The following is a 25,544-nucleotide window of genomic DNA, read 5'->3' on the forward strand; positions in this document are numbered from 1 at the left end:
GGCTGTAGCTCTCAGGGAGTCCAGAATCACTGAAACAAGAGGTAGGCTCAGAAGTCACCTCCTCTAACATTATCATTTTACAGATGAGGAAATGGAGCTACCCAAGGTGCTACCTGGAAGAACTAAACCTCAAGTTCAGCACCATAGGGGACAAAGCTGGAAAGGCAAGTTCAGGCCAGAGATGAAAACAGAAAGAGAGAGGCCTTTGAATGCAGACTAATGAGTTTAAACTTAAAGCATTAAACACTGCAAAACAACAAGATTTGGAGCAGGAGGCTAACATGACCAGAAATATTCAAACAGTATTGTAATGCAAGGTGGCTAACAGAAACTTTTTGCTTCTGTAATTTCTAACAGTCACAAAAAGTCAGTTAAACATCTTAGAATCTTCAGAAAGTCAGTTAGAACTTAAAGCTATAAATAGAGGTCAAGTTCCAACTGACAGGGCTTTTGCCTTCTGGCTTTTGCTGTGGCTGAAGGCTTTTGCTTTGGCCTTTCGGCTTGGCTTGGCTTTGGCCTTGGCCTGTGCTTATTTTGTCTTGGGAAAATTTGGACCTATCTCATTTCTCTGGACCTCTCCCTGATCTCCCATCTCCATCCCTCCCTTTCCCTGAATTTCCTTTGGGTTCTGGTGGAAGGGAGGGCTTGGTGATTAGACATTGTGGGTTTATTTCTATAGGCTAGTAGAGTATCCTCAAATAAGTTACTCCTAGTTTTAATGATTTGATAGACACTTTACTTAAAAAGGCAGTCAAATATTCCTGACTGGGAGAGCCGGACTCTGTCTAAACCTCTCCGCAAACCATCCCCCACCCTCACCCCTCTCCCTAGCAGCAATTAGAAAACCCTGAACCCCTCTCCCCTTCTGACTGACCCTGGTATTAATAAATCCCCTTGTTACCTATTTAAACCCTGTGGTGAATCACTGTGTCGAAAATTAAGACAAGGGCTCAAGGGGAAGGAATAATTTTTCTTTTATTTCTTGAAAGAACTGGGGGCATCCATCTTGGCAGGAAGTACCTACCCTCAAGACTTCCTCCAGCCATCAGTTTGACTGGCAGGGAGGGTCCCTCTGGACTCCTTCCTCAAGAGATTTTAGAAACTAACAAGAAAAACCCTCCAGCCAAACCTAAACATTTCTTACTGGCCCTAGTTTCCTCCCTGTATTCTCTGTCTCAAGCCTCTGGGAATAAACCTGTTTGAGCTGCCCTCTCCTACATATGCCATTTCCTCTATCTCCTATATACCTTCCCTTACCTTCATTCCTCCTCCAATCACCTTATAATCACCCAAATTACATTCATTTGACCTACTCAGATTACTTATTTTTTGATAACAGTATTTCTTTTTTGCCCATAGGTAATGAGGTAAAAAAGGGTAAATGTACACCAAGTCATGGATGTAAATATCTTACTTTGGGCCAGCTGACATCACTGGACAGCTCTCCTCGGTACAGAAGTCCGTAATGGTCCCGTATAGCATATTGATCTGGTTGAAGAAATCCACAGCTGCAAAAGATTTCAAGAGTTTGATCATGGAAAATGAATAGAATAAAAAGTTAAATGTAGAGAGCCAGAAATAAACAGTTTAATCTATAAATCCTATCAGATCCACCTATAGCTGATGATTATAATAACTAACTGATGACTCCTTTCATTATTAAAAGTTTTCCTGTGTAATAAATCATTTTAATTTAAAGAAAAGGGGAAAATATGTGGGAAGCCAATAAGAGAATAGATAAAAATCTGAGACTCCCCTTTTGACCCCTTTTGTGATCCTTGTGATTTCTTATTGAAAAGTATTGTGGCCTTATTGAAAAGCTTTAAGTTCCTAGCAAACCTGAATTTAAGAGGTTAACACTCTCCCTCTTTGGTCAGGAATGCAGCTGCCTGGTAAAGCCAAGGCCAAAACCTTAGCAGGGGCAATTCAACCCTGAGATAATATTCCCCGATTTGGCTTTCTGATAAGAACTCAGTCAAAATTCAGCCTTGGCTTTGTTCTATTCTGAAGCCAATGAGATCTTTTATGTTTTGATATGACATAACTTTCTGCGCATCTGCGAAGTTTTGGGGAAGTTCTTTTGTGTGAAATGAGTCTTGAAATATATATAATAAACTCCATGCTCCCGGAGACAGAGCTGGAAGCATGAGCTAAAAGACAACTCCCACGTCCTGTTATTTCCTTATCAACTAAGCCATCCTTATCAGATTATCAGAGATGATAAAAAGATCTCGAGAGTTAAACTCTAATTATATTCAACCCAAACTTGTGTTCACCTCAAGTGTCAAACAGTTTTCCCCTCTCACCTTTATGAAATAAAATGAAGATGGAAATAGTAGCCCAGATGACACAGCCAAGAGTAAAGCCATGAGTGGCTCTTCACTTTTTTTAAATTTTAAAAAAATTTTTTTAAATTCTGGAATGTCTGCTATTGTCAGATCTACGGAGAGTCAATTAATGATTTTACATTGTATTGGGTCCTTTGAGGAAAAGTGAGGCCATCATGACAACCATTCTGAACTTTCTCAGTGGCCCCTCCCCAACCAGTTTCTTGCTTCCCCTACCTCCAATTAATCTTTTACAGTATACTGGATCAAGATTTACCTTAACTTGTGCATAGGGCAAAATAGGTCTATTCCTTTACCTTTCAAGGAATATTACTTTTCAAGGAATATTAAATGAATATAATATTTAAGGAATATTAAATATATATATATATATATAATAAAAATATCTAATAACCAAGCCTAGCAATTACAGATTCCAAAATCTAGACTTCCCAATCTGGCATCACTTTAGCTTTCTGGATTTATTTCAGATTCTTCCCCTACACAAATACTTCAGTTAACCTCTCTTCTACAGATGCCCTCCATCTGGAATGGAGAGGTAACAATTCCAGGGAAATGTTTACTCCCCTTTCAGTCCCAGATTGAATGATCCCCTGCACAAGTCTCTCTTTACCTAACCATCCCCTAAGCAGAAGCAATCCCTTCCCTTCAAGATCTAATAAAGCCCTTGTCTTTCTCCTTTCTCATACTGAAGTGACATGCCATCTGATCTTGAAACGATATGCAAATCAGGAACTCTTCCTTATTTAACCCTTGTCTCCTCCCCAGCACTCAGCACAGTGGTCTATGTATAGTTGATGTACAATACATGTGTTGAATGTAAATAGGAATTCCACTTGATCCTTGCTTCTTCAAGTAAGGACAAAATCTTCTCAAAGGGAAAGGAAACTTCCATGCAATTCACTACTAACCAGTCATGACTAGATATAAGGCAGAAGAGATGAGATAATGATTATCATGCACATTTTATCATTTTAGAGGAACTTATCACCTAAGATATAAAATATCTTTCAAGGGAAGAAGAGGGCCACGCATAGAAGAGGGCTATGAAAAGTGTGAGGGCAGATCATTAGGCATCCTCCTCTTAATGAAGCAAATCAATAACCCAAGAGTAACATCATAGGAGATGTTTAACCTTGCTCTGACCCTAATGTGAATGTCTATATTGTTGTACCACTTTCCTCATATTAGGCAAATTAATGGACTTCTTCAGAATTTCTTGGAGATTTTAGAATTCAATCAAGGAAATTTAGTTATTAATTGATTCTACCTACCTGTCTGTCATCTGACAATCTTTTTACATCTCATAAACTCTTAGTGAATATTAACAGACTTGCTAGGCTCATTCAAACTGAAATTAGCAAAAATCAAAAACATTATTATATTTTAGTGCCTCCTTTATTTAGAGATCAAATAATTCAAGTTATTCCTTATTTTATTTTGAGAAGGCTTTCACTAATTTCTATGAACTTTAAAAAATAAATCAATTCCTTCATGAGTACATCAAGATATTTAACACCCTTTCATCTCTAACCTTTCTTCACATCAATTGATCCATCAAAAACATCATCCAATCTGTACTTGAAAATTCATTTTTCCCCCAAGGAGTTCAAAGTGCTTTACAGATGCACACAATTCATCTTTATAACATGGCTATCTATCTAGTTTCAAATTTAAAGCACACTTTCAGACAAGGAAGGTTGTGATTTTGCAGCAGAGAAGAAAATCAAGACATCTGTTCCTAAACACTTAGAAAGACAAAATCCTATTAAAGCCAAGTGCAAAGCCATATGTTCACATGTGCAAGGAAAGTGAAAGAGAGAGATGAGGGTCCACTTACTGTTCACTGCGACCCATTCATTTAAGTCCTCCCCCTCTGGAAGCATAACAGCCGTCCGCAGGTTGCCACTCCCCAGGGTAGCCTCTGCATGTTTCAGGAGTTCATACTGGTGAGAACCTTCTGGAATGTTCTTCTTTGGCTTAAAAGTTTTGGAGGAACGACTACCACTGTACATACGTAAACAAAAAAGAGCTCCTTTTCAGTACTTTAGGCACAATTCTTTTTTTTTAAAACCCTTATCTTCCGTCTTATGAACAATACTAAGTATCAGTTCCATGACAGAAGAATGATAAGGGCTAGGCAATTGGGGTTAAGTGGCTTACACAGAATCACACAACTAGAAGTATCTAAGGCCAGAACCTCCAGGCCTGGCTCTCTATGAGCCACCTAACTGTCGCAGACGAAGCATTTTTAACCTTATTGATATATTTTATCTGACACAATCGATGTTTCTTAACAAATATCCCAGGGAGTCTGAAGGGTCCAGGTGGCATTGGTCTACCATATCGGTGACTTTGTATGTATTTACACCTACACAGAGGGACTCCCTCACAAGAGCTCTTTGAAGTCCAAATCAATTTTGTTTTAATCAGTTTTAATCAGTTTTAATCAAGAGCCTAGCACCAGGGCTTGGTAGAGGGCAGGTACTTAAATGCTTGCTGACTGCCCAATTGTGAAAACGAATAATCAGTTGCCCAGACTACAGACTTCCCTAGCAAATAGTGGCCATACATTTGGCCTGTACTGCTGCAGCAATATCCTAGAACCACATCTAATGACAAATACTTAACAAGCATTCATACCCACATGCTTCTTATTGTAGCTTTCTACCAAGCAGAGATTTTAGGAAACTATTAATAAACCTGACTGCCTAGTGCAGTGATGGAGAACCTTTTAGAGATGGAGTGCTGGGCCATTCTCCCACCACATCCCCCAGACCAAGTGCCATGCCCCCTCCCCATTACCCCACACAGGGGAGGGAGAAAGTGCTCTCCTTTGGCTGCTAGGGTGGAGAATATGAAAAAAATGTCATCAAGCACAGTGGAGAGGGGAAGAGGAATGCAGCTCTGGCTGAGTCTCTCTGCCTTTCTAATAATGAATTCAGGAGGAAAGGGACTCTGCATGCCATCTTTAGGACCCATGCCTAGCTTTGCCATCACTGGCCTAATGCATACTAAAAACAAATTATAAAGAGTTATAATCACATAATACAGACTATAACACACAAACAAAAAAAAGTCAAATGGACTTTGGTGAACTTTTCTCATTTTCTCTTCTAGTCTTAAGTCCTGGCTTCTCAATCACTTCTTTTTTTTTTTTTTTAAAAGGAGTGAGAAATACAGAACAGAAAGAAAATCATGCATGATACTTAAGGAAATAATATGTAATTTACCAGTCAGGTAAATCAGTTTTCATTCTGAAAACATAAATCTATTTGGGCCATCACTCTAATTGTTTCCAGGCAAATAGGGCTTTACTAGATTTGATGTTCTATATTTTCCAACTACTACCGACTACCTGTAAATCAATGTATTTAACAATGTGATCAGCTGAAAGCTGATAGTCTTGGAAACTTTTAAAAGATGGTTAGTTTCCTTCATGTGAGCAGGGTCTTTGTCAAATTAGATTCCATAACTAAAGCAACTGGACATAAACACAACTCGCTACAAAACTATTCATAAAAATAAGCCAGCAAGCATTTATTAAGAACCTGCTAAGTGCTGGAGACACAAAGAAAGGCAAAATGTCCCCACTTTTAAGGAGCTCACAGTCTAATATGGGAGACTATGCAAAAGAATCTGTATAAACAAGATAAACTGGAGATAATTTCAGAGGGAAGGTTTCTTGCAGAAGGTGGGAATTTGAGAAATAAGAGAAATTAAGAGATACAGATTAAGAGAGAGTCTCAGACATGGAGAAGAGCCAGTGAAAATTTCATCTAGTCAGGAAATGGAGTGGCATATGCAAAGAACAGCAAGGAGGCCAGTGTCACTGGATCAAAGAGTACTCAGACACTGGGGAAACAAAGCCAAAAGTGGAAATGGTCTCTGCCCTCAAGAAGCTTACATTCAACAAGAAAAGTAGTATGAACACAAATACACTCATACAGTTTTTAAATGAAGTGAAAATGATCAATAGTCTTATCAACAAGCACTCTCTATACCCCCACTAATACTACTAGACACTCACTAGCTGTGTGACCTTGAGCAAGTTGCTTTATCCCTATTTGCCTGAGTTTATTCATCTATAAAATGAGCTAGGAAAAAAAAAAAAGGTAAACCACTCCAGTATTTTTGCAACAAAAACCTCAAATGGAGTCACGACAAATTGAATACAAATGAAAAAACTGCACAAAAATTCTACTAATCTATGGTCTTGCATCTTTCTTAAAAGGCCATTATATTTACTGAAAGGGGAAGAAAAAAGGACTTTTGAATGAGATTCACAGAGAAAGCACTGCCTTTGATCATTGATGGGCAAACTTTTTAAAGAGGGGGCCAAAGGAAAGGAAATGCTCATTTGTCAGTCTGTTTCTAAGGCAACTCTTTCGAAGTTTTATTATATTATATCATACTCATTGTATTTGTCAGAGTAGGAATAATGTCCTGGGAACATTTCAGGGGGCCGCATCAGGCCTGCCTGCTGTAGTTTGCCCATCACTGCCTTAGAAGGAAAAGCTAATGAATGATATTTAAAAATGCCAGCAGTCGTGGCTTCCCAAAAGTTATGTTGCTTACGACTGGTTTCAAGACTTTGGATTCTATTGCTTTGCAAACTTTGAATAAGGAGTGCTGGGCCTGGAATCAGGAAGACTTGAGTTCAAATCTAACAGATACTAGTTGTATGACTCTAGGTAAGTCACTTAACCTTGGTCTGTCTCCAATTTCCTCATCTTTAAAATGGAGATAATAACAGCATCTGCCTCTCAGGGTTGTTGTAAGGATCAAATGAGATAGTATTTGTAATAATAGTGTCTAGAATATAGTTTGGGCACCACTGGCTATTAATAGCTATTATCAAAGAATTACTTGGGAATTAAGAGAAAATTATATATTAACCACTTATGTTATATGTAATAGAAATGTAGATTTAGGGTTTCTCAACTTAAAATCAAGGTGGATCACCCATTACATATGAGGAAACTTATTTTAGGCAGGAGTCACTGAGAAGCAAGCAGAAAAGCTGTTACAAAAACAGAACATAAAAGAGGAAAGACCTGAGAAACACAGAAAAGAGAAGCCAAGAAAAAGAAACCGAAGCTAAAATGAGCTAAACTCAAGAGAGACAGGCTTCACAGATGATGCAGGGAGCTGACCTGACTGGAGGAAAGGTTTCCTGCTGATTGGAGTTGGTAGCAGTCTATGCTGTATAAAGAGCTGCATAGGGAAAGCCAGTGTTGCTTTCTCTAGTGTTGTTGTCTACAACTTGAGAGAAAGGAAACTGCTTAAAATATTGGCAATATTTCCTTTTACTTCCCTCTGTAGCTCAAGAGAAGAAAATCCTTCAAAGTCTATGTCTACCTTTGCAAATTCCAAGATTAAAGGGATCTGTTTTGCACTGAAAGTCACAAAGCCTCAGAGGTTAGCCAAGAGAGATCTGGGAAGTTCTACAGATACCAGGCTTAAGATTGCTATTAGGTAAAAAAGTTTAACATTGTTTCAGTGGCCTAAGAATAGTATGTAACTAATGCTTCAGACTATTCCCTAAAGAAAACACATATAAGGACTAAAGTCCAGTGTGGCGAGTTGTTCTGGGCACAAGTTTCCCTATTTTTGTGCCTCAATGCTACATTCCAATAAGTTTGCATCTACTCTTCCTCCCCACAGACACTATAGTATGTGTCCTAAGTTTCTGAGTTGAAAGTTACAGTTTTATTATTTTTCTTTTGCTTTCTCATGTAATAAATATTTCAGATATAAGAGTAAATGATATCACACAGAATGATTTGTATAAATGAACCAGGGGCTCATGAGCTATTGTTTTGAGTATATATATTTCTCCCATACACCAAGGCTACCTCTAGAATCCTGAGGCTGAGTTGTATCAGCACAGTTAACCTCTCTGGGGAACCACCCCAGTCCTGGCTCAGGAACAGACAGAGCCTGAGGAGAGGGAGGTTGGCACCATGCCAGCCTCTGTGCTGTGCAGAGATAACAAAATAGTCCTAACCCCATTTTTTGTGAGGAAAAAAAAATCGACAAACAAAATGTGTGTCCATCCAAGAAGTAGAATGTAAATTGTGGTCTACAGATATTCTGGAATACTATTATACAGGAAGAAACAATGAATGAGGAGACAGGTAGTTTAGTGGCTAGAGAGACGAGGTCCTGATTGGCCTTAGCCCCTTCCTAGATATATGACCCTGGGCAAGTCACTTAATCCCAATTGCCTAGCCTTTACCACTTTTCTGCCTTGGAACCAATATTACACATAGATCCTAAGACAGGAAGTAAGGGCTTAAAAAAAATGAATGAGCAATTCAGAGAAATATGAGAAGTCTTATGAAATCATCCAAAGCAAAGAAAGAATAACAGAAGATTATAATAATGTAAATAGATACAGTATGAAAAAGGAGTCAAATAAATATTAATTGTGATGACCGAGCTGGGTCCCAAAGAGCAGATGAAGAGGTGAGGTACAGAATGTTACATGTGTTGTTAGAGATGGTTTCTCAGTTGGCTTACCTGCTTTTCTTTGTTACAAGGAAGGACTTGTTACTAAGGACTACAATATTAGAAAAAGGCATCTAAAACTTGAACATATCTTGGCACATTTGGCATCCCTCCTCCTCCTAATAGATACAAAAGAATCTTACAGCTCTATGACTTGAGAAATCTGCCAACATCCTCATTCAGAAACTGTGGAAAATGAGGCAGAGGTGTGAATGACTTCCTCTCTCCAAAGTATGGCCATTTCTATCAAAAAACAAGGAGTCATTTTTAATCCTCACCTCCTTTGACCTCTTCTAGTGCTGCTGCTAATCTTCAGCTCTATCTGAATAATTCTCTTTTCTCTCAGTTTCCTTGAAGCACTGTCAAAGTTCTCTTGACCTCCTTGATCTACACCAGTTTTGCTTCCCTTAACCAACTCAGCTCCAGTTTAGTTGACATCCCCCTTTATTCTCCTGTCATTCCAAAGGATAGATCCCCTACTACTCTATGTACTCTCCCCACCCCTTTTTTCTTTCCTCCCTCAGTCTTGCCCACTTCTATAATTAGATCTATGCATCTAAGGGGGAATCTAGCCATCACTGAGGTCCTTCACAAGCTGGTTCCAAACTACCTTTCTGCCTAAGCCTCTCGCAGTCTAACTACTGTTAACTGTTCTCTTTTCCTGTACTCATTTTATTCCCTATTCTTAGGATGTGCTTTTTCTCCTCTTCCCCACCCAACCCCCGACTTCATCACTCTTTCAAATTGCTCAGGACCTCTGTCTGGACTCTTTTTCATACTTAACATACTCTAAGTTATGTAGTAGCTACTAAGAAACATGTGATCTCTTCTTTTACATTAAAAGCTGCTAGATAGCAGGAATGGCCATCTTATTCCATATTTTAAAATTTTTATTATGAACTTAAAACATTAAATATGATCACTTCAGGATACTGAACTGGTCCTACTCTATAGTTTTTTAAAATGTATATTTACAATAGCACCAAAAATACCCTCCTGAACTTGTCGCTATAATTTCCTTTTGATTTCCTCTGTTTTAAAAATGTTTTAATGATGTTTTTTTTTTTGGTATCACTATTAAATCCTACATCCTGAAGGCTGCTCATATGTCAATATACCACAAATGAAACAATGAGGTAATTTTCTTGTTTCTTTTTTTACCGTTTTCTTTTATCGCCAAACATTTCCATTTTCACAATTCCTACTCCCCATTAAAGACTGTCCCATAAAGCTTATTGTTTGGCCACATTCCTTTCCTAGTGTAGGAGAAACAACACTCTAAATCAGTGATGTGCAACCTTTTGAGCTTGGTGTGTCAAAATTCACCAAAAAAATGAGCATAACCTGGGTGGTGTGTTACTTCAAGAAAAAAAAAACATAATTTCACAATATTTATAGTTTAAATAACAAAAATGTATAATTGTAATATATAGCTGTATTTAATAAGACAAAAGAGGTTCATTAATATAGGTAGAATTGTCATCTATAGTGCACAGAATGTCTACACTACAGCAAATGTTTCATCCTTGGCATGCAGCCCCATACTTCTCTGTATGCGGCCATGTGGTCAGTGCTGACACACGTCAGAGGTTTGCCATCACCGCTCTAAATTATTTCAACTACACTGTGGTGTTTGTAGAAGATTTTAAATTCTTCTTTATTGTCATCTTTTTTCAAATAACCCTTACCTTCCACCTCAGAATCAACCATGCAGAAGAGTGGCAAGGGTTAGGCAATGGGGGTTAAATGACTTGCCCAGGGATACACAGCTAAGAAATGTCTGAGGCCAGATTTGAACCTAGGACCTCCCAATGACTCTCAATATACTGAGCTACCCAGCTGCCCCATCACCTTTCTTAATATAGAGAAGCTTTTGTCTCTGATACAAAAGTAGCACTCCTAGAAGTTATCTACACATCTCTGTACCCCCTCTGTGTATATAGTCTACACAACATTTATAGGCCTCGTTTCTTAGAACACAAGTCACCGAAGATCAGGAACTAGCTATTTTTATCATCATCTGCCAATACCTCCCAATCCTCCCTCCTTACCTTATTCCCAACCAAGTACACTGAAATGCCAGCAGCCTTAGAGTATTGATAAAATGTTCTGAAGCTGCAAACCCACAAAAAGGAAATGAGTTTCCTAATGCTGATAAGGTTTCAGAGCTGACTCCATGTAAGCCTGCCTGAAGTCCATTTTCACATACTCTACATAATATGGTGATAGATGTGCCTTGACATGTGCTGTTAGGAAGTTCCTTTAACTTGTCTGGGCCTCCTTAATTGTTTTTGTCATGAACAGAAGAAGGGGAAGTTTCCAGGTCTCTTGTCACTTCTGGGGGCTTTTCTGGGGGCTCTCTTCTGCTCAGACACAGTCCTACCAACTACACGTGCTTTTGACCTGACTAGTTGCATGCCCAAGGAGGCTACTGGTCTGATTGCTCACACTGGTTTTGTGCTCATAGCCCCCTTTCCTACTGCTTGTTTCACCTGTTGCTATTTCTACATTTTTACCTCTATTAAGGCAGCCATCTTGGCCAGAGCTCCTTCTTCACTTTTCATAGCATATCGATGAACTCCTTTATTTTGTTGATATTTGTTTTCCCAACTATCAAAAAGTATTTGTAAAATTGTTCTTGCCACCTGGTTAGCTTCAACAGAGCCCAAGTTCAATTATCTTTAGCACAAAGTATCTTATCCAACGCAGATGTTTAATAAACATTTGTTAAATTGAAATGGAGTGGAAGATTTCTGATTATTACTGTTTTAAAAGAGATAAATGAATTCACGTGGGGAAAAAATGAAGCGAAAAGAACCACACTTCTTATCTTGTATCAGGTATATTCATAAACACTCTCGGCCTGATAATTCTATTGTAGAGTATTCTGTTTTGGGATACCTGTACTAAGTCAATGAGGAATAAGAATACAAATTCATATTGCACACACTATGTTCCAGGAACTATGATAAATTCTTTACAATTACTATCTCATTTGATCCTCATAACAATGATAAAAGTAAGTGCTGTTATTACTCCCATTTTATAAATGAAGAAACTGAAGCAAAGTTTTAAAGTAACTTGCCCAAGGTTGCCCAGTTAGAGACTGAGACTGGATTTGAATTCAGATCTTGCTGACAGTGATTAAAGGAAGATAAGTACTCTTTCAAAGATTTATTTCACTAGTAGTGTACTCCTTTCACCAATGTAGATCTCAACTCCATTTAGTCCCTAAGGCCATAACTGGTAGCCAGTATTCTGACCACAAACCTTTCCAAATTTTATTAGGCTGGCCTTCAGATGCCCAAACCAAATTTGTCTTCAATATTATTTGAAGGTTAATATTCAAAGCCTTTCCAAGTGGATAGAACCTACCGGAGTTTATACTGACTGGGAATAAGCTTTTAAGAACCATGACAAGATGTTTTAGGGAGGCATTTGGGGCTTAGAAGACTAAATCATATGTATTACCAAAGGACATGGAAGCCAAATCGCCAACTTATAGTATATGATGGATATTTTAAGGAAAGGAATCAAGGGACTGGGAGACAAAAGAAGAATGTCATAGAAAAAGCAAGACTTCACATTATTTGAATATAAGCATAATAAACCATTTTCATTCAGACTAAAAGCACAAACAATGGGAAAAGGAAAATTAAAAAATAACTATAAGAAATCCATTACTTTTTCTTTAAAATAAAGAAAAAAGAAATTAAGTCAGTTAACTGTTAAAAAATTATTTTCTAACCCACAAGTAAGATGCCTTTCCAAATTTAATAAACAGATAATGATATTCAGTAAATATGTGAGGAATTCAGGAAAGAAGGGCTTAGCAAATAAACCCAAAGCTAGTGAAGATATATATATATAAAATTGTAGTTTGGCAGTTGTTTCTCAAATAAGAACTATTCCAAAAATTAAACCTTTGTGAGTCATGCAAAGGATGATTTCAAGGAAATAAATGAACCCGCTTTGTATTACTTCAGGGAGAAATTAATCTTCCTCTAATTAAATGCCTGCTACTTACCTCTGTTATCCTTTTTTTTTTTTAACCTTTTACCTTTTGCTTAGTAAGAATTCTAAGACAAAAGAGCAAGGGCTAGAAAAAAGTGACTTGCCCAGGGTGATATAGCTAGGAAGTATTTGAGGTCACATTTGAACCCAGATCCTCTCAACTCCAGGTCCAACACTGTGTTACCTAGCAGCCTCCTGGGTTGTCATATCAATGAAACTCCTTTGCACTTGATCCACAAAGTAAGGACAGGAAATAAAGGACATTAGCCCCCATGGAGTCATTATACTACTCTGGTTTGGAATTCCTGCCTTGATCCCTCCTCCTCCAGGTTCTTCTTTCTCAGACCCATCCTTACCTCAAGTCTTTCTTAAGTAGCTAATAAAAAATAACCTGAAAAGAATCATAGACACAATGCTGTGGATGAGGGAAACTCAAGGGGATTTTTCCATGGAATGCAACACTGTTTTTATGCCTGAAAACAATGACAGTTAGTTGAAACTATATCACCTAATAAGCAAGGAGGAGCCAGCCATACCTCAAAAAAAAAAAAAAAAAAAAAGGTTCTAAGAGAAGTCATTTCACTGAGCCAATATCCAAACTCTTTGGGCTCTCAATCTTAGGGAGATGGGCTTGGGGATAGGTATTTTGCAGAGGGTGCTAAGTTAGAACCTCTAAACTCTGGGTCCCTGGAACTTTTGATTTAATAATTGCTTAACTAGGGGAAAGAACACATATGTACATATATGCAGTGGGGTGGGCTGTGCAAACAGACAAATGCCAGTCAGAGAGGGGTTCTAGATGCACGTATCCTCTTTTTTTTTTTAACCCTTGTACTTCGGTGTATTGTCTCATAGGTGGAAGAGTGGTAAGGGTGGGCAATGGGGGTCAAGTGACTTGCCCAGGGTCACACAGCTGGGAAGTGGCTGAGGCCGGGTTTGAACCTAGGACCTCCTGTCTCTAGGCCTGACTATCACTCCACTGAGCTACCCAGCTGCCCCTTACATATCCTCTTTTAATATTCCACAAGAACATCTAGAGAGGGGTTCTAGATGCACATATCCTCTTTTAATATTCCACAAGAACATCTACATCTTGGGAACATTCTTTGACTTTCATTAGGAAACATTCAAAACCTTTACCAAGCTACCCAAAACATAAACACTTTTTTTTTTTTTTCAAATAGCAGCTGTCCTACCCTCTCTCATTTGGGAACTATTTGTCTTTTCATATTCTATAAAAATTTAGCTTTACAAAAATAAATACTATGGAAATGGGTATCTAATAGGTATCAATTTGTACAACCCAGTGGAATTACTTGTTGGCTCTAGGAAGGGGAAGGGAAAGAAAATAAATCATGGAAACATGGAAAAATATTTTAAAATAAATAAATTTTAAAATTTAGCTTTATCACATACATTTGCAAACTCCTTAAAGAAGACTTAAACAATAACAAATGACTAATATGACATCCCTGAAGAATAACATACTGCCTTTAAGACAGATGAAGGCACTCCCTTCATATAACCTGTAACTCGGCTCCATTGGTCTAAGGGATACAACAGCCTGTGACAAACAAGTGAGTCTGGGAAGAACTGGTAGGACAAGTTTCCAGAAAAAGAAGCCAGAATGGCTTGGACTAAGGTTTGTTAGGAGATTTTGTAGGCTCTCCAATCTTCTAAACTCTCTATTAACCAAAAGGTCTCAACTCTGAGTTAAGCAAACTCCCTTCTTCCCCTATCTGATCCTTTTGATTTACCCAAGAATCACAGAATTTCTTCTGCCTTTTGACTCATCAACTTTCCTTAGACTATGCTTCCTCCTATATGTTCCCTTCTTCACCCTCCTGCAATTCCACCTTCAACCAAAAAAAGAGAGGCAAAAGACCTCACAAATACATGTATACATATATGCACTTGTGGCTCAAATCTAATAACTAACTCCTAAGTTTAAGAAAATATATGTTGTAAAACTTGTGCACATAAAACATTTATTAGAGGAGACCTGGGATTTAGTATGTCCTGACCAGAGCTAATCCTAAATTTCTGAGCTACAGGATAAGGGAACTAATCAAAATGCTCCTAAAGGTCCTTATCAGTCCTAACATGATTAATATGTGCTTCTGCCATAGCTGCCTACCTAAGTTTATAGAAGCAAATATATCAGTATTAGTATGGATATAAAAAATGATTTATTTTACAACACAAACTCAGAATGGATTATTGGCTGGCGATCCACCCATCACTGGCATACAAGAAATTATTTGGGGACTAGCCAATATTATTTGAAAGGTTTCTCTTATCTAAAGAAAAACAGTGACTTAGTTTTGTTTTCATCCAACTGATTATTCCCCATTGAAAGTAAACCAATTTCCCTCCAATATTAGTCTCTTCACAGGACCTGGAAAATAGGTACTGAATGACTGACTGACCTATACTTTCTCACGATGCAACTCAATTTCTTACATCTTTTCCTAATTCAATGAGATTGATATTTTCCCTCTTTAGAACCTAAAAAATAAGGTAGGACCCCAAATTGGTCCAGGGAAACTCCAAGGACATATCTCCCCTATTCTCTACATTATCATCAATCTTACCTCACTATTTGTACACTCATTGTTCAATTCAGGCTCAAATTTAAAAAATAAATTTGGTTTCTTTCCACAGATGTATATTATGTTACTCTTTGTTCCAATTCACTTAATATGCAAGTTTAGGATTTGTTTTTTTAATCTAACAAAAGCAGGGACCCCTTCCAAAAAAACAATCTACACAATCTACAAAAAATAATCTTCTGCAGCTTTGTGTGAGACAATGTAAGAATGATCAATAGGATCATAGACTGATTCAAAGTGAGTTGAGACCTCAGACCGCCTAGTCCAAAACTCTCATTTCAGGGGAGGAAACAGGTTCAGAGAACTTGAAAGAGGAAGAGACTTATCTAAATTCAAACTGTATAAATGGGATTGAAACTCTCTTTTCCCACTGCTTTTAATGATGAGATAGGAAGCTGAGCTTTTAGGAGGTTTCTTTCTAGGTAAAAATGGATAATGCTTTCCTACTTCACATTGTTTGGAGAATTTCAGCTATTAGTTTGGAAATTTAAAGTCAGTGATAGGTGAAAGGTCTAGAACTCCCTCAGAAACTATGTAGTTGTATTATACTATGAATAATCAGTAAAGATGAGAAGGAAAGTAGTCATACATGCTACTTAAATGCATCCAAGGTTCTTTTTCCAAACTCTTGCATTAAAGATTAATTTGTTTTGTTTTGTTTTCCTAAGATTCTAGTACTTTTTAGGCAATACCATCCACTACCTCATAATATTTGTTTTTCTAAAACCTTAGGCCTGTGTTATTTAGAATTTCTGGGGTTCCATTTAGATGTATTAAGCCTCAAGATATGTAGATATATGACAAACTTCCTTTAAGGTCTATAATAAATATTCTTTCCCATGAGAAGCCTTGCTCCACCCAAGGCAGAACAACAGAAAAGTACCTATTCTCCTTGCAGTATTTATGTCCATAATGTTCCAATCAAACCTCAGCCATTGTGGCCTTCTAACTATACCTTCACTTTGTACCTCCCACTCAGAGCACTGTATACACCTCATTTTTTACATTTTAATTGTTATTATGAATTCAACAAACATAAACCTGAATATCTTGATAATACAAAGAACAGGGGGGAAAAAGATTTTATAGGAACCTGGGAATTCCTACTACATACCATTTGTTTTAAATATATTTTAAATCTAACATAGTAGTATGTTAAATTGCTGGGATACAAGCTATGCAGTTTAGTGACTTTGGGGGCATAGTTTCAAATTGTTGTTCAGAATGTTTAGACCAATTCACAGCTCAACCAAGTGCTGATCCTCCTAGATCTCCTCCAGTAATTGCCATTTTCCTCTTTTGTTTTCTTTGCCAATATATTATGATCTGAAACTTCAGAGTTGTTTTAATTTGCATTTGTAATGATTTGGAGCATTTATTCCATACTGTTGTTGGTATCTGGCTATTCTTCTTTTGAGAATTTCCTGAAATATTATTTAATCATTTCTCTGCTGGACTCCATGCAAGACTTTTTGTATCACCTTCAATTTGTCCTCTGTGTTCCTAGTCCAGTTATAAAGCTATGAACTGCTCAGCCTTACTCAGCTTGGCTGAAGTAACCATTATGCCTATTTCCATGGTTCAGTTTTTCTTTTATGGCAGAAATAAAAATCCTTTGGCTAAGCAAGAAAATACAGAGAACTGAATTAATCCTTGAATGGGTGATTACAGTGTTAGTGGAAAAATAGGGACAACTATAAGAGGCAAAGACAGGAAAAAGAAAGAATCAAAGGGAATAGCCAAGAATAATTTCTAAGTTTCAAACTTAGCTAATTAATAATTTCCTTGACAGAAAGAAGGCAATTAGAAGAGGGAGAGTTTAAGCACAAAATTAATAAGTTCCATTTGGTAGCATATCCAAGTGAAGATGTCAAGCAAACAAATATGAGGGCTGGATATGTGATTCTGGAAATCATCTGCTAAAAGATGATGTGCCCTCTTCACAGGTGTTTATAGAATTACAGTTTGTAGCTAGAAGGAACTTTTGAAGGAAATAAAAAATGCAAACAAAATTTTATAATTGATTTTAGACAAACAAGTATATTTTGTGTTAAGGCATGTAACGATTAAAAATGATAAAGGCTGATATTATGAGGAAAAGTAATATTTTAATTACCATGGCCATGTTGGTAAAAATATATAAGACTATGCCTGACTCTTTCAAAAATACCACTAGTCCGTATCTCCTTCCATCTTGTCTGCCTCGTACCTAAGAGAGCATCAAGTCAGGTTGGCTAATACTTAAAGCCAGGCTTTAAGTTGAAAACGTCATTATGTCCAAAACAGGAAACCCGCTGCATCACGGAAAATGTAGTCTCAAAGTCCCCCACATGTCCACAGGAAGTTTGTCATATATCTACATATCTTAAGGCTTAATACTTCTAAATAGAACCCCAGTAATTCTAAATAACACATTACCCCTCTGAGATCCGGTGAAAAAGACTAGTCTTTTTCAGTGGATCTTAAACCACAGTCAACTTCCAAATTACAGAAAATTGGGGATAAAAGAAAAGACGATAAAAACTAACCACATTGACAAAAAGCCAATTTGGGGCAGTCCCCTATTGGCATAAGAGTGTACATTCAAAACAAATGCATTCAACTCATTCAACTCCCCATAGTTCAAATCAACTGCACTCCAAAGTTCAAATTTGAATCTTCATGGCGTTTTCACCAAACATTTCATTGTCTGGATTCTGGGGAGATGGCAAAATCCTTATCCTAAGAATTTAAACTTTATATTATAGATTATAAAACATACATTTTCTTCTGAGAATTATATATTACCCGCCTGAGATTACTCCTAAAGGAGTCAAAATTAACTTGCATTATAGATTATAATTCAGACATTATGATTATAAAAACTTAACACACACCCCCCCTTAGGAAAATTCTAAATAACACATTTCTCCCCTGAAGAGGGTACCTCAGGTCAGCTAAGGATGCATGGCTGAGTCACGGGGTTGTATGAAATCAATTGGCAAAAGAAAGAATAAAAAAAAAGAATAAAATTCGACTAAAGAAGAAAAAAATTAACTTGTGAATGAAATGTAAAAATGTGCAAAAATGTAAGGAAAAAAAAAACTTATAACAGGCGTTTGAATCAAGGCCCAATTAAAGTGATTTAAGCAGTTTGCAAGTACCCATTCAGGGCCAGGACTACAGAAAATTGCCATTCTCTATAAGAGAGAAAAAAGAGGACTCAATATGTGAGCAAGGGAAATGTCTTTTCATGGTCTGATTCTCCTTCACCTTCTCAGGGAATGAGCCATAAATGATAGCCAATCTTAAGTGCTTTACTAGGAATTTAAGTTAAAGGGGACTCTCATCCTCTAAAATGTTAGAAAAGACTACGACTCCAAAACTCAAACCCCGGTTTCAAGCCCTTTAGTATTGGCATAGAACTTCTGCAATCCATGATCTGCATGGCCTTTTGCTCCTTGGAACTTTGCAGATTCTCAGTCAGTCTCCAAGACCTTGTGGCTCTTTTTAGCACTTCTCCTGGAATCAGACAGACATTAAATCACAGTCCCATGATATTTACCAATAATTGGCAGGTTACCATAGTCTCAGGCTTTTCAGGTATGCATTAATATTATAGCAAATATATATTTGCATTAAGCTTATATCACTGTAAAATAAAAAAAAGGATTAACACAAAATGAGAAAAAAGGAAAAATCAATTGCTCTAATTAAAAAATTTAAAAGGAAAAGCAATAAGGAAACAATGCTTTCAAGGATTAAAAAAATGGGAAAAGAACAAATATTGCATTGCACATGTAAGGAAGAAAAATAAAATGTTTTAAAAATCAAAAAAATAAATAGCTTAGAACTAGTGAAAGGTTTTTCACCCAAAAATGTGATTCATTTCCTGTTAAGCCTTTGCATGAGCTGTGAGTGTAAATGGGTTTTACAAAATAGCAGATTCACAATGCACATTCAAATAGAGTACCATAATTTCTAATAACACATTTTAAAACAACAGTAAACAACTCATTATTATAATCACTTGCTATGATGTTTAAAAAACCATATTTGTTACAAATTCAAACCTTGGCTAAGATATTTTCTCAACAAACTCTATTACTGCCTCCATAGCAATTTTGGGGCAGAGTCTAAAAAATCTGATTAAAAAAAAAAAACTTCTGGGTCTAAATTATCCTTAAGAATTCTAGATCCTTCTGATAAAAGCTGGCTAAATCATAGAGAATAACATCATGCATACAGAAATATATATATATATGACAATTCTTCACAATAAAATAAATAAAGCTTATTCTTTAAGACAACAATTCTTTAAAATAAATATATAAAAACCTTATCATTTATACAGAAGGGGCTAGGATCTAAAGTAAAATTTAAAGACCTCTCACAAAATTACAATTTAAATCCTCAAGGCATCAAAATCTCCAAGGTTGTACACAATTATCAAGGTAGAATAAAAACTTAAAAGACATGTGCTCCTCCAGTATACATAAGGCTATTTACAACTCTAAAATGTGTAAGATGTTCATAAATGGTACAGAGAACAGCACTGTTTTGATATAGTAAAAAAATGAAACCTTAAATAAATTAGGAAATACAATGAGTAACAGAAAATAAGCTATACAGTCAAAAAAACCTCTTTTGCCAGTTCTAATAGATTTGTCCATCATTTGGGAGTTACAATAAAATCATAAACAGAATTAATTTAGCAGCCAAAACTTCATTAGCTTAAAATGATTCAGTGCAACAGGAAAATCAACAAAAAAATGACAAAATTAATTCACAAAACTAATCAGCAAAATACAGTAAGATAGAGAGTTTTTTTAAAACAGAAATAAAACCCATTCAGTTCTGAGGTTTTGAAGTCCACCTCTGGTCCGATTCAATGTCCTTATAACCAGTCTCTGCTCTGAGCTTAAGGGATATATAGTTCAAAGTCCTGAGCAGGTATGGGGTGAATTTCTTCCCCTGAGTTTAAATTTAATAATAGCAAGAAAGTTTGAAATAAACCATGTGGCCCAATTGAAGAGTAAACGCTAGCCGAGATAGGGAAAAGCTTACGTTTGGTTTTAGAAAACCCACGTGGAGGACGGGGGTGTGGAGGGCGAAAGTGGAGTAAAAGCATCTTTCAGATTAAAAGTCAGTAGGGGAGGGGGAGGTATACTTCCCAAATCTTAAGCAGCAGAAACAGTCTCTGAGATCAGTGGTGGTGTTCAAGTGCATGGGATTCTCAGGAAAAGCAGAAGCAATTGCAAGTCAGGAACGGCAGAGCAGTCCAGCAAGGCAGGAACGTTAGAATTTTAGTAGGAATCAACAGCAGAGGCAGGCAGGGCACCAGCATTCGAACAGTGTGAGTAGGGGCCACCAGGCCCTAAGCACTGGGCAAAAGAACTCACAGCCCAGCGGCAATTAAAACCATTGTCCCTTTTCCCTGAAAAGCAGCCTCGAGGCTGGGGAGAATAGGGAGAGGAGCAAGCATGGAAAAAGAGCATGTCCGAGGCTCCAGGTCTCAGAGTTTCATGGCCTGGTAGGCTATCTAAAAAATTGAGAAATACGTTTCCAATGTGGTTGCCAGAAATGTAACAATTAAAAATAATAAAGGCTGATATTATGAGGAAAAGTAATATTTTAATTACCTTGGCCATGTTGGTAAAAATATATAAGACCCCGCCTGACTCTTTCAAAAATACCGCCAGTTCGTATCTCCTTCCATCTTGTCTGCCTTGTACCAGAGAGAGCATCAAGCCAGGTTGGCTAATACTTAAAGCCAGGCTTTACGTTGAAAACATCATCATGTCCAAAATAGGAAACCCGTTGCATCACGGAAAATGTAGTATCAAAGTCCCCCACATGTCCACAGGAAGTTTGTCATATGTCTACATATCTTAAGGCTTAATACTTCTAAATAGAACCCCAGTAATTCTAAATAACACAGGCAGCTAGGTGGTACAATGGATAGAGTGCCAAAGCCTCTAGAATTAGGAAGGCCTAAGTTCAAACCCAGTCTCAGCCACTTATTTACTCACTGTTACCAACCTTGGACAAGTCATTTAACACTGTATGTCTCAGTTTCCTTATCTGTAAAATGAGTTGTAGAAGGAAACGGCAAGCCAGTCCAATATCTTTACCAAGAATATCCCAAATGGGGTCACAAAGAGTTGGACACAATTGAAAAAAGAACAAGTATATTAACTAGTTCATAATTAAAGACTGTGAATGTAATGGACATAGGTAATCTCAAAATGCTGCAGACCTTCATTTTACTATATCAATTTTTTTTTTCTATTTTCCTAGGTCCTTTTAAAAAAGTATTTCTTTTAGACACAAAGTAACATTCATCTAAAATACTCCCACTTTTATTCTGGTGAAATGCTGGATTTTAGAGTTATAGCACAATTCTAGTGGCCCAAGAAGGGGAGAAGCCATAAAAAAACTGTCCTAATTATATGGTCGCACTAGGTAACAGCTTGAAGTGGCATGTCAGTTGACACTAAGAAATCTTTCGTTAGAGAATTTTTTGCTTTAGAAATTTGATTTTTATAGGTCCTAAGTACAAGAAACTACTGATAACATAAAGCCACCAAATTTGCCTACCTTCTGAATAGGAATTCTAATACTTCTAATACTTATGAACACTTTAGATGCTTATACTGAAAATGAGAGGGGAAGGAGAAAAAAAGAAGAGAAAAAGGAAGGAGAAGGGAAGGAGGTAGAAAAGAGGAGGAGAATTTAAGCTTAAGAAAGAGAAAGAAGAAGGAATTTGAAAGTCTTCTGAATGGTCAAGAAAAGCAAAGAATGAAATCAGGGAAGGGAAATTTATAAGGCCCTAAGGATAAGTAAGAAAAAGCAGGTAGTTTGTGCAGGAAACAGAACACAGAAGACTTATTTGCAATATGCAAGAGTTGCAGTAGTAATGACGAGCATTGTTTGACCCTTAACAGTCAAACTATATGCACTCTGTAATTGCCTAATTAGGCTCAATGAAGATTCCAGCTGAATCCAACCAGTGATGTTGTTATGCTTCTAGGGAAAAATTTTTGGTTCAAGCTCCCATAATTCGAACCTATGCCCTCCACATTCTAGAGCTGGTAAGACCAAATAAGTAAAACAAGTCATTAAGACTAGGTAAAGAATTTAGGGAATGAAGGGAAAATGTGAAAATCTTAAGATCATTTATCTAAAGCTAGAAGGGGCCTTAGAATGCTTTAGTCCAATACTTCATATTATAGATAAGCAAGGATGGCTGCAGAGTAGAAGCAAAGTTCTTTTACTCTCCTCACTACCGACCACCAGCATACCTCCAAAGGACAAAAAAAACAAATCAAGATGAAATAAGGAACCCCCACAATAGGGCGCAGTATCGAAGGTACTTGGGACTTGGGCACTTCCACACTATAAGGGAGGAAACAGCTACCATCAAAATGCGGGGGGGGATCAACCCTCCCCCACCCCACCCACAGTACCAGTGTCAGAGGCTGCACACCAGAGTTAGAGCAAGTGGGGGCACAAAATCTAGCTCTTTGGCACCACTAAGGGCTTGACCCTGAGAGCAGCAAGACTTGAGACCCCAGGAGGCTGAAGAGCGCAGGCCTTGGGCATGGGAGTGGGGCTGAGAGAGGCATCAGACAGTGGAAGTAGTTCAGCATGCTGAGACTCAGGGGAAAACCTCAGGTGGAGGAACAAGCGTGGGCCAATTTCCAGGCTCTGGGCAGCTGACTAGGACCACGGGGGCTTGACCCTGAAAACAACTAGACCAGAGACCCCAGGAGGCTGGGGAGCACAGACCTTGGGCAAAGGAGTGAGGCTGAGAGAGGCTGAAAGAGGCTGCAGACAGCAGAAGCCTAGTAGATGTGGAAGCCAGGAGACTTGCAAAGTAGCCTCAGGCAAAAACTGCTCCTTAGCTCCATAGAAAAGAGACATTTCTATTGATAGCCTAGTTTCAGGTTACAAAGATTTCTCAGTGTATTGTTCCCTCTCTCCTAGCCATCTCTTATTGAAATAAAAGAAAAACTAGCCAAGTACCATAAAGGAATAACAATATATGGAAATTCTGCATCTGAATTCCACTTCTGCAAAAAAGGAATTCCAAGGAATTCATTGCTGCAGTCAAGTGACAAATCATCCAATAAGGGTAGTGGCATTTGATGAATTCCTACTAAGGTGCAATTTCTGGAGGGGTTAACAAACAGAGAGGTCTGCTTTCTTACTGAGTGGAGAATAGATGCAAGTTGACAGGTAACCCACCAAAAACTTGACAAACTGGGTGCCTATTGTTTATAGTGATTCACATGGTCACAAATGACACAGCCAGAAGGAATCCAGAAAGCCCTGGAAAAGACTCAGTATGAACTATTGGGCAAGAAATCAAAACCTTTTTTTAGTGACTTAAATTTCCCAATGTACCTCTTGCCTATCCTGAAGGCAGATACATCATAACTGATCAGCTGGTGAGAGAGATGATATGTGAGAACAAGACTTGAAAATCAGGGCCATAGCTTTGGAAATAACAGGCTCCTGGACCAGGATGGAATGTGCTTAACAAGTGTTGACAAGACTGTATTGCTGGATATAACCCAAAGAGGTCAGTGATAAGAAAGGTCACCCTCACATACCTCAGCACTTTTTTTAGTAGCAAGAATTGGAAATGAAATAAAGACCCATCAATTGGAGAATGACTAGACAAGTTGTTTTACCTCAATAATGAATACTGTGCTGTAAGCACAGGAGTAACAAATACAGTCAATATTGAGGAATAGAGGAAGATATAAGAATTGATGCAAAGTCAGTTTATAAATAAGATGACTACAGCAATGCAAACTGAAAGAACGAGAAACTGAAACAGGAATCTGTGAAAATTATGATCGAGTTTGACTTCAAGTATAAGATATGAGATGGTGCTTCTCCTACTTCTTTACAGAAGTGGAATTCAGATGCAGAATTCTCCATATACTACCAAATCCGTTCTGATATTTGTTATTTTTTCTTAAACAATTTTTCTTCTTTTGGTAAGAAACAGATGAGGGGGCAAATAGGGGGAAATAACACATTGAGAAATTCTGGTGATGAGGAAGAAAAACCTCAATGCCAAAAGGGGCCAGGTAACAGAGGATAAATAAAAAATATTACACGGTTCTTTAAGAAGCCGTCATAAGCATTCAAGTTCAAAATGAGCCAAGGCTCATGGATGGTTGATAATGACAACAAAAAGGATTGGAGTTGGGGGATTTTTAAACTAAATTGTAGGGAAAGAGGAGATTCATAGGAGGAGTAGGACTGCTGCTTTGGACAGATGGGATGATAATATTTGATGGAGAGAAGGCAGAGGTACACTTATTTCTCTTCTGTTTATAATAATATCTGGAACAAAGCAATCAAATAGCCTGCCCCAGTAACAAAAGAACTGATCCAAGTGATTACTGAATCAATAAGTGGATCTTCATTCTTCATCTGCCATAGCTGCTCTGCTAGGTATAGTTGAAAATACCATCATCTTCATCATGGCTCTCTGGCACTTTCCTCCCCTTCTTCTGGCCTTTGTATAGTGTCTTTCCTCATTAGAATGAAAACATTTTGAGGGCAAGGACTGTTATTCTTTTTCTTATTTGTATCCCTTGATGAGAGCACAGTGTCTACCATATAGCAGGCACTAAATGTCTACTGTATTGTATCATAACAGTTCTGTGAGATCAGAGATTACAGATTACAAAAAAAAAGATGTGGTACTGATTTTCCAAAAAGGAAAAAAGGAGTCTGAAAACTGCAGGCTAATGAGAAAGATTACATTTCTTAGCAAAGTTTTGAGACATTATTAAAGGGTTGCTTTAGTGACTAACCATCTAGAAAAGGAAGTAGTAACCAAAAAAAGCCAACAATGCTTTCTCAAGAAAAGATCATGGTGGGGCAGCTGGGTAGCTCAGTGGATTGAGAGTCAGGCCTAGAAACAGGAGATCCTAGGTTCAAATCTGGCCTCAGATACTTCCCAGCTGTGTGACCCTGGGCAAGTCACTTGACCCCCATTGCCCACCCTTACCACTCTTCCATCTAGGAGCCAATACACAGAAGTTAAGGGTTT

At 37.6% G+C, this 25,544-nt stretch overlaps 1 protein-coding gene across 1 annotated transcript in view; it reads right to left on the reverse strand.

The window, feature by feature from the left end:
• The window catches only part of MOB1B (MOB kinase activator 1B), a 93,968-nt gene that overhangs the window by 29,189 nt on the left and 39,235 nt on the right, over positions 1–25,544 (reverse strand). The window contains exons 2-3 of the mRNA XM_044681371.1: positions 4,189–4,355; positions 1,415–1,508 (exon numbers count right to left, since the gene is read on the reverse strand). Of these exons, the coding sequence (XP_044537306.1) occupies positions 1,415–1,508; positions 4,189–4,355 (261 nt within the window). The remainder of the gene's footprint in view (positions 1–1,414; positions 1,509–4,188; positions 4,356–25,544) is intronic.

Source organism: Gracilinanus agilis, chromosome 6 (genome assembly GCF_016433145.1).
Source record: "Gracilinanus agilis isolate LMUSP501 chromosome 6, AgileGrace, whole genome shotgun sequence".
Lineage (NCBI taxonomy): Eukaryota > Metazoa > Chordata > Mammalia > Didelphimorphia > Didelphidae > Gracilinanus > Gracilinanus agilis.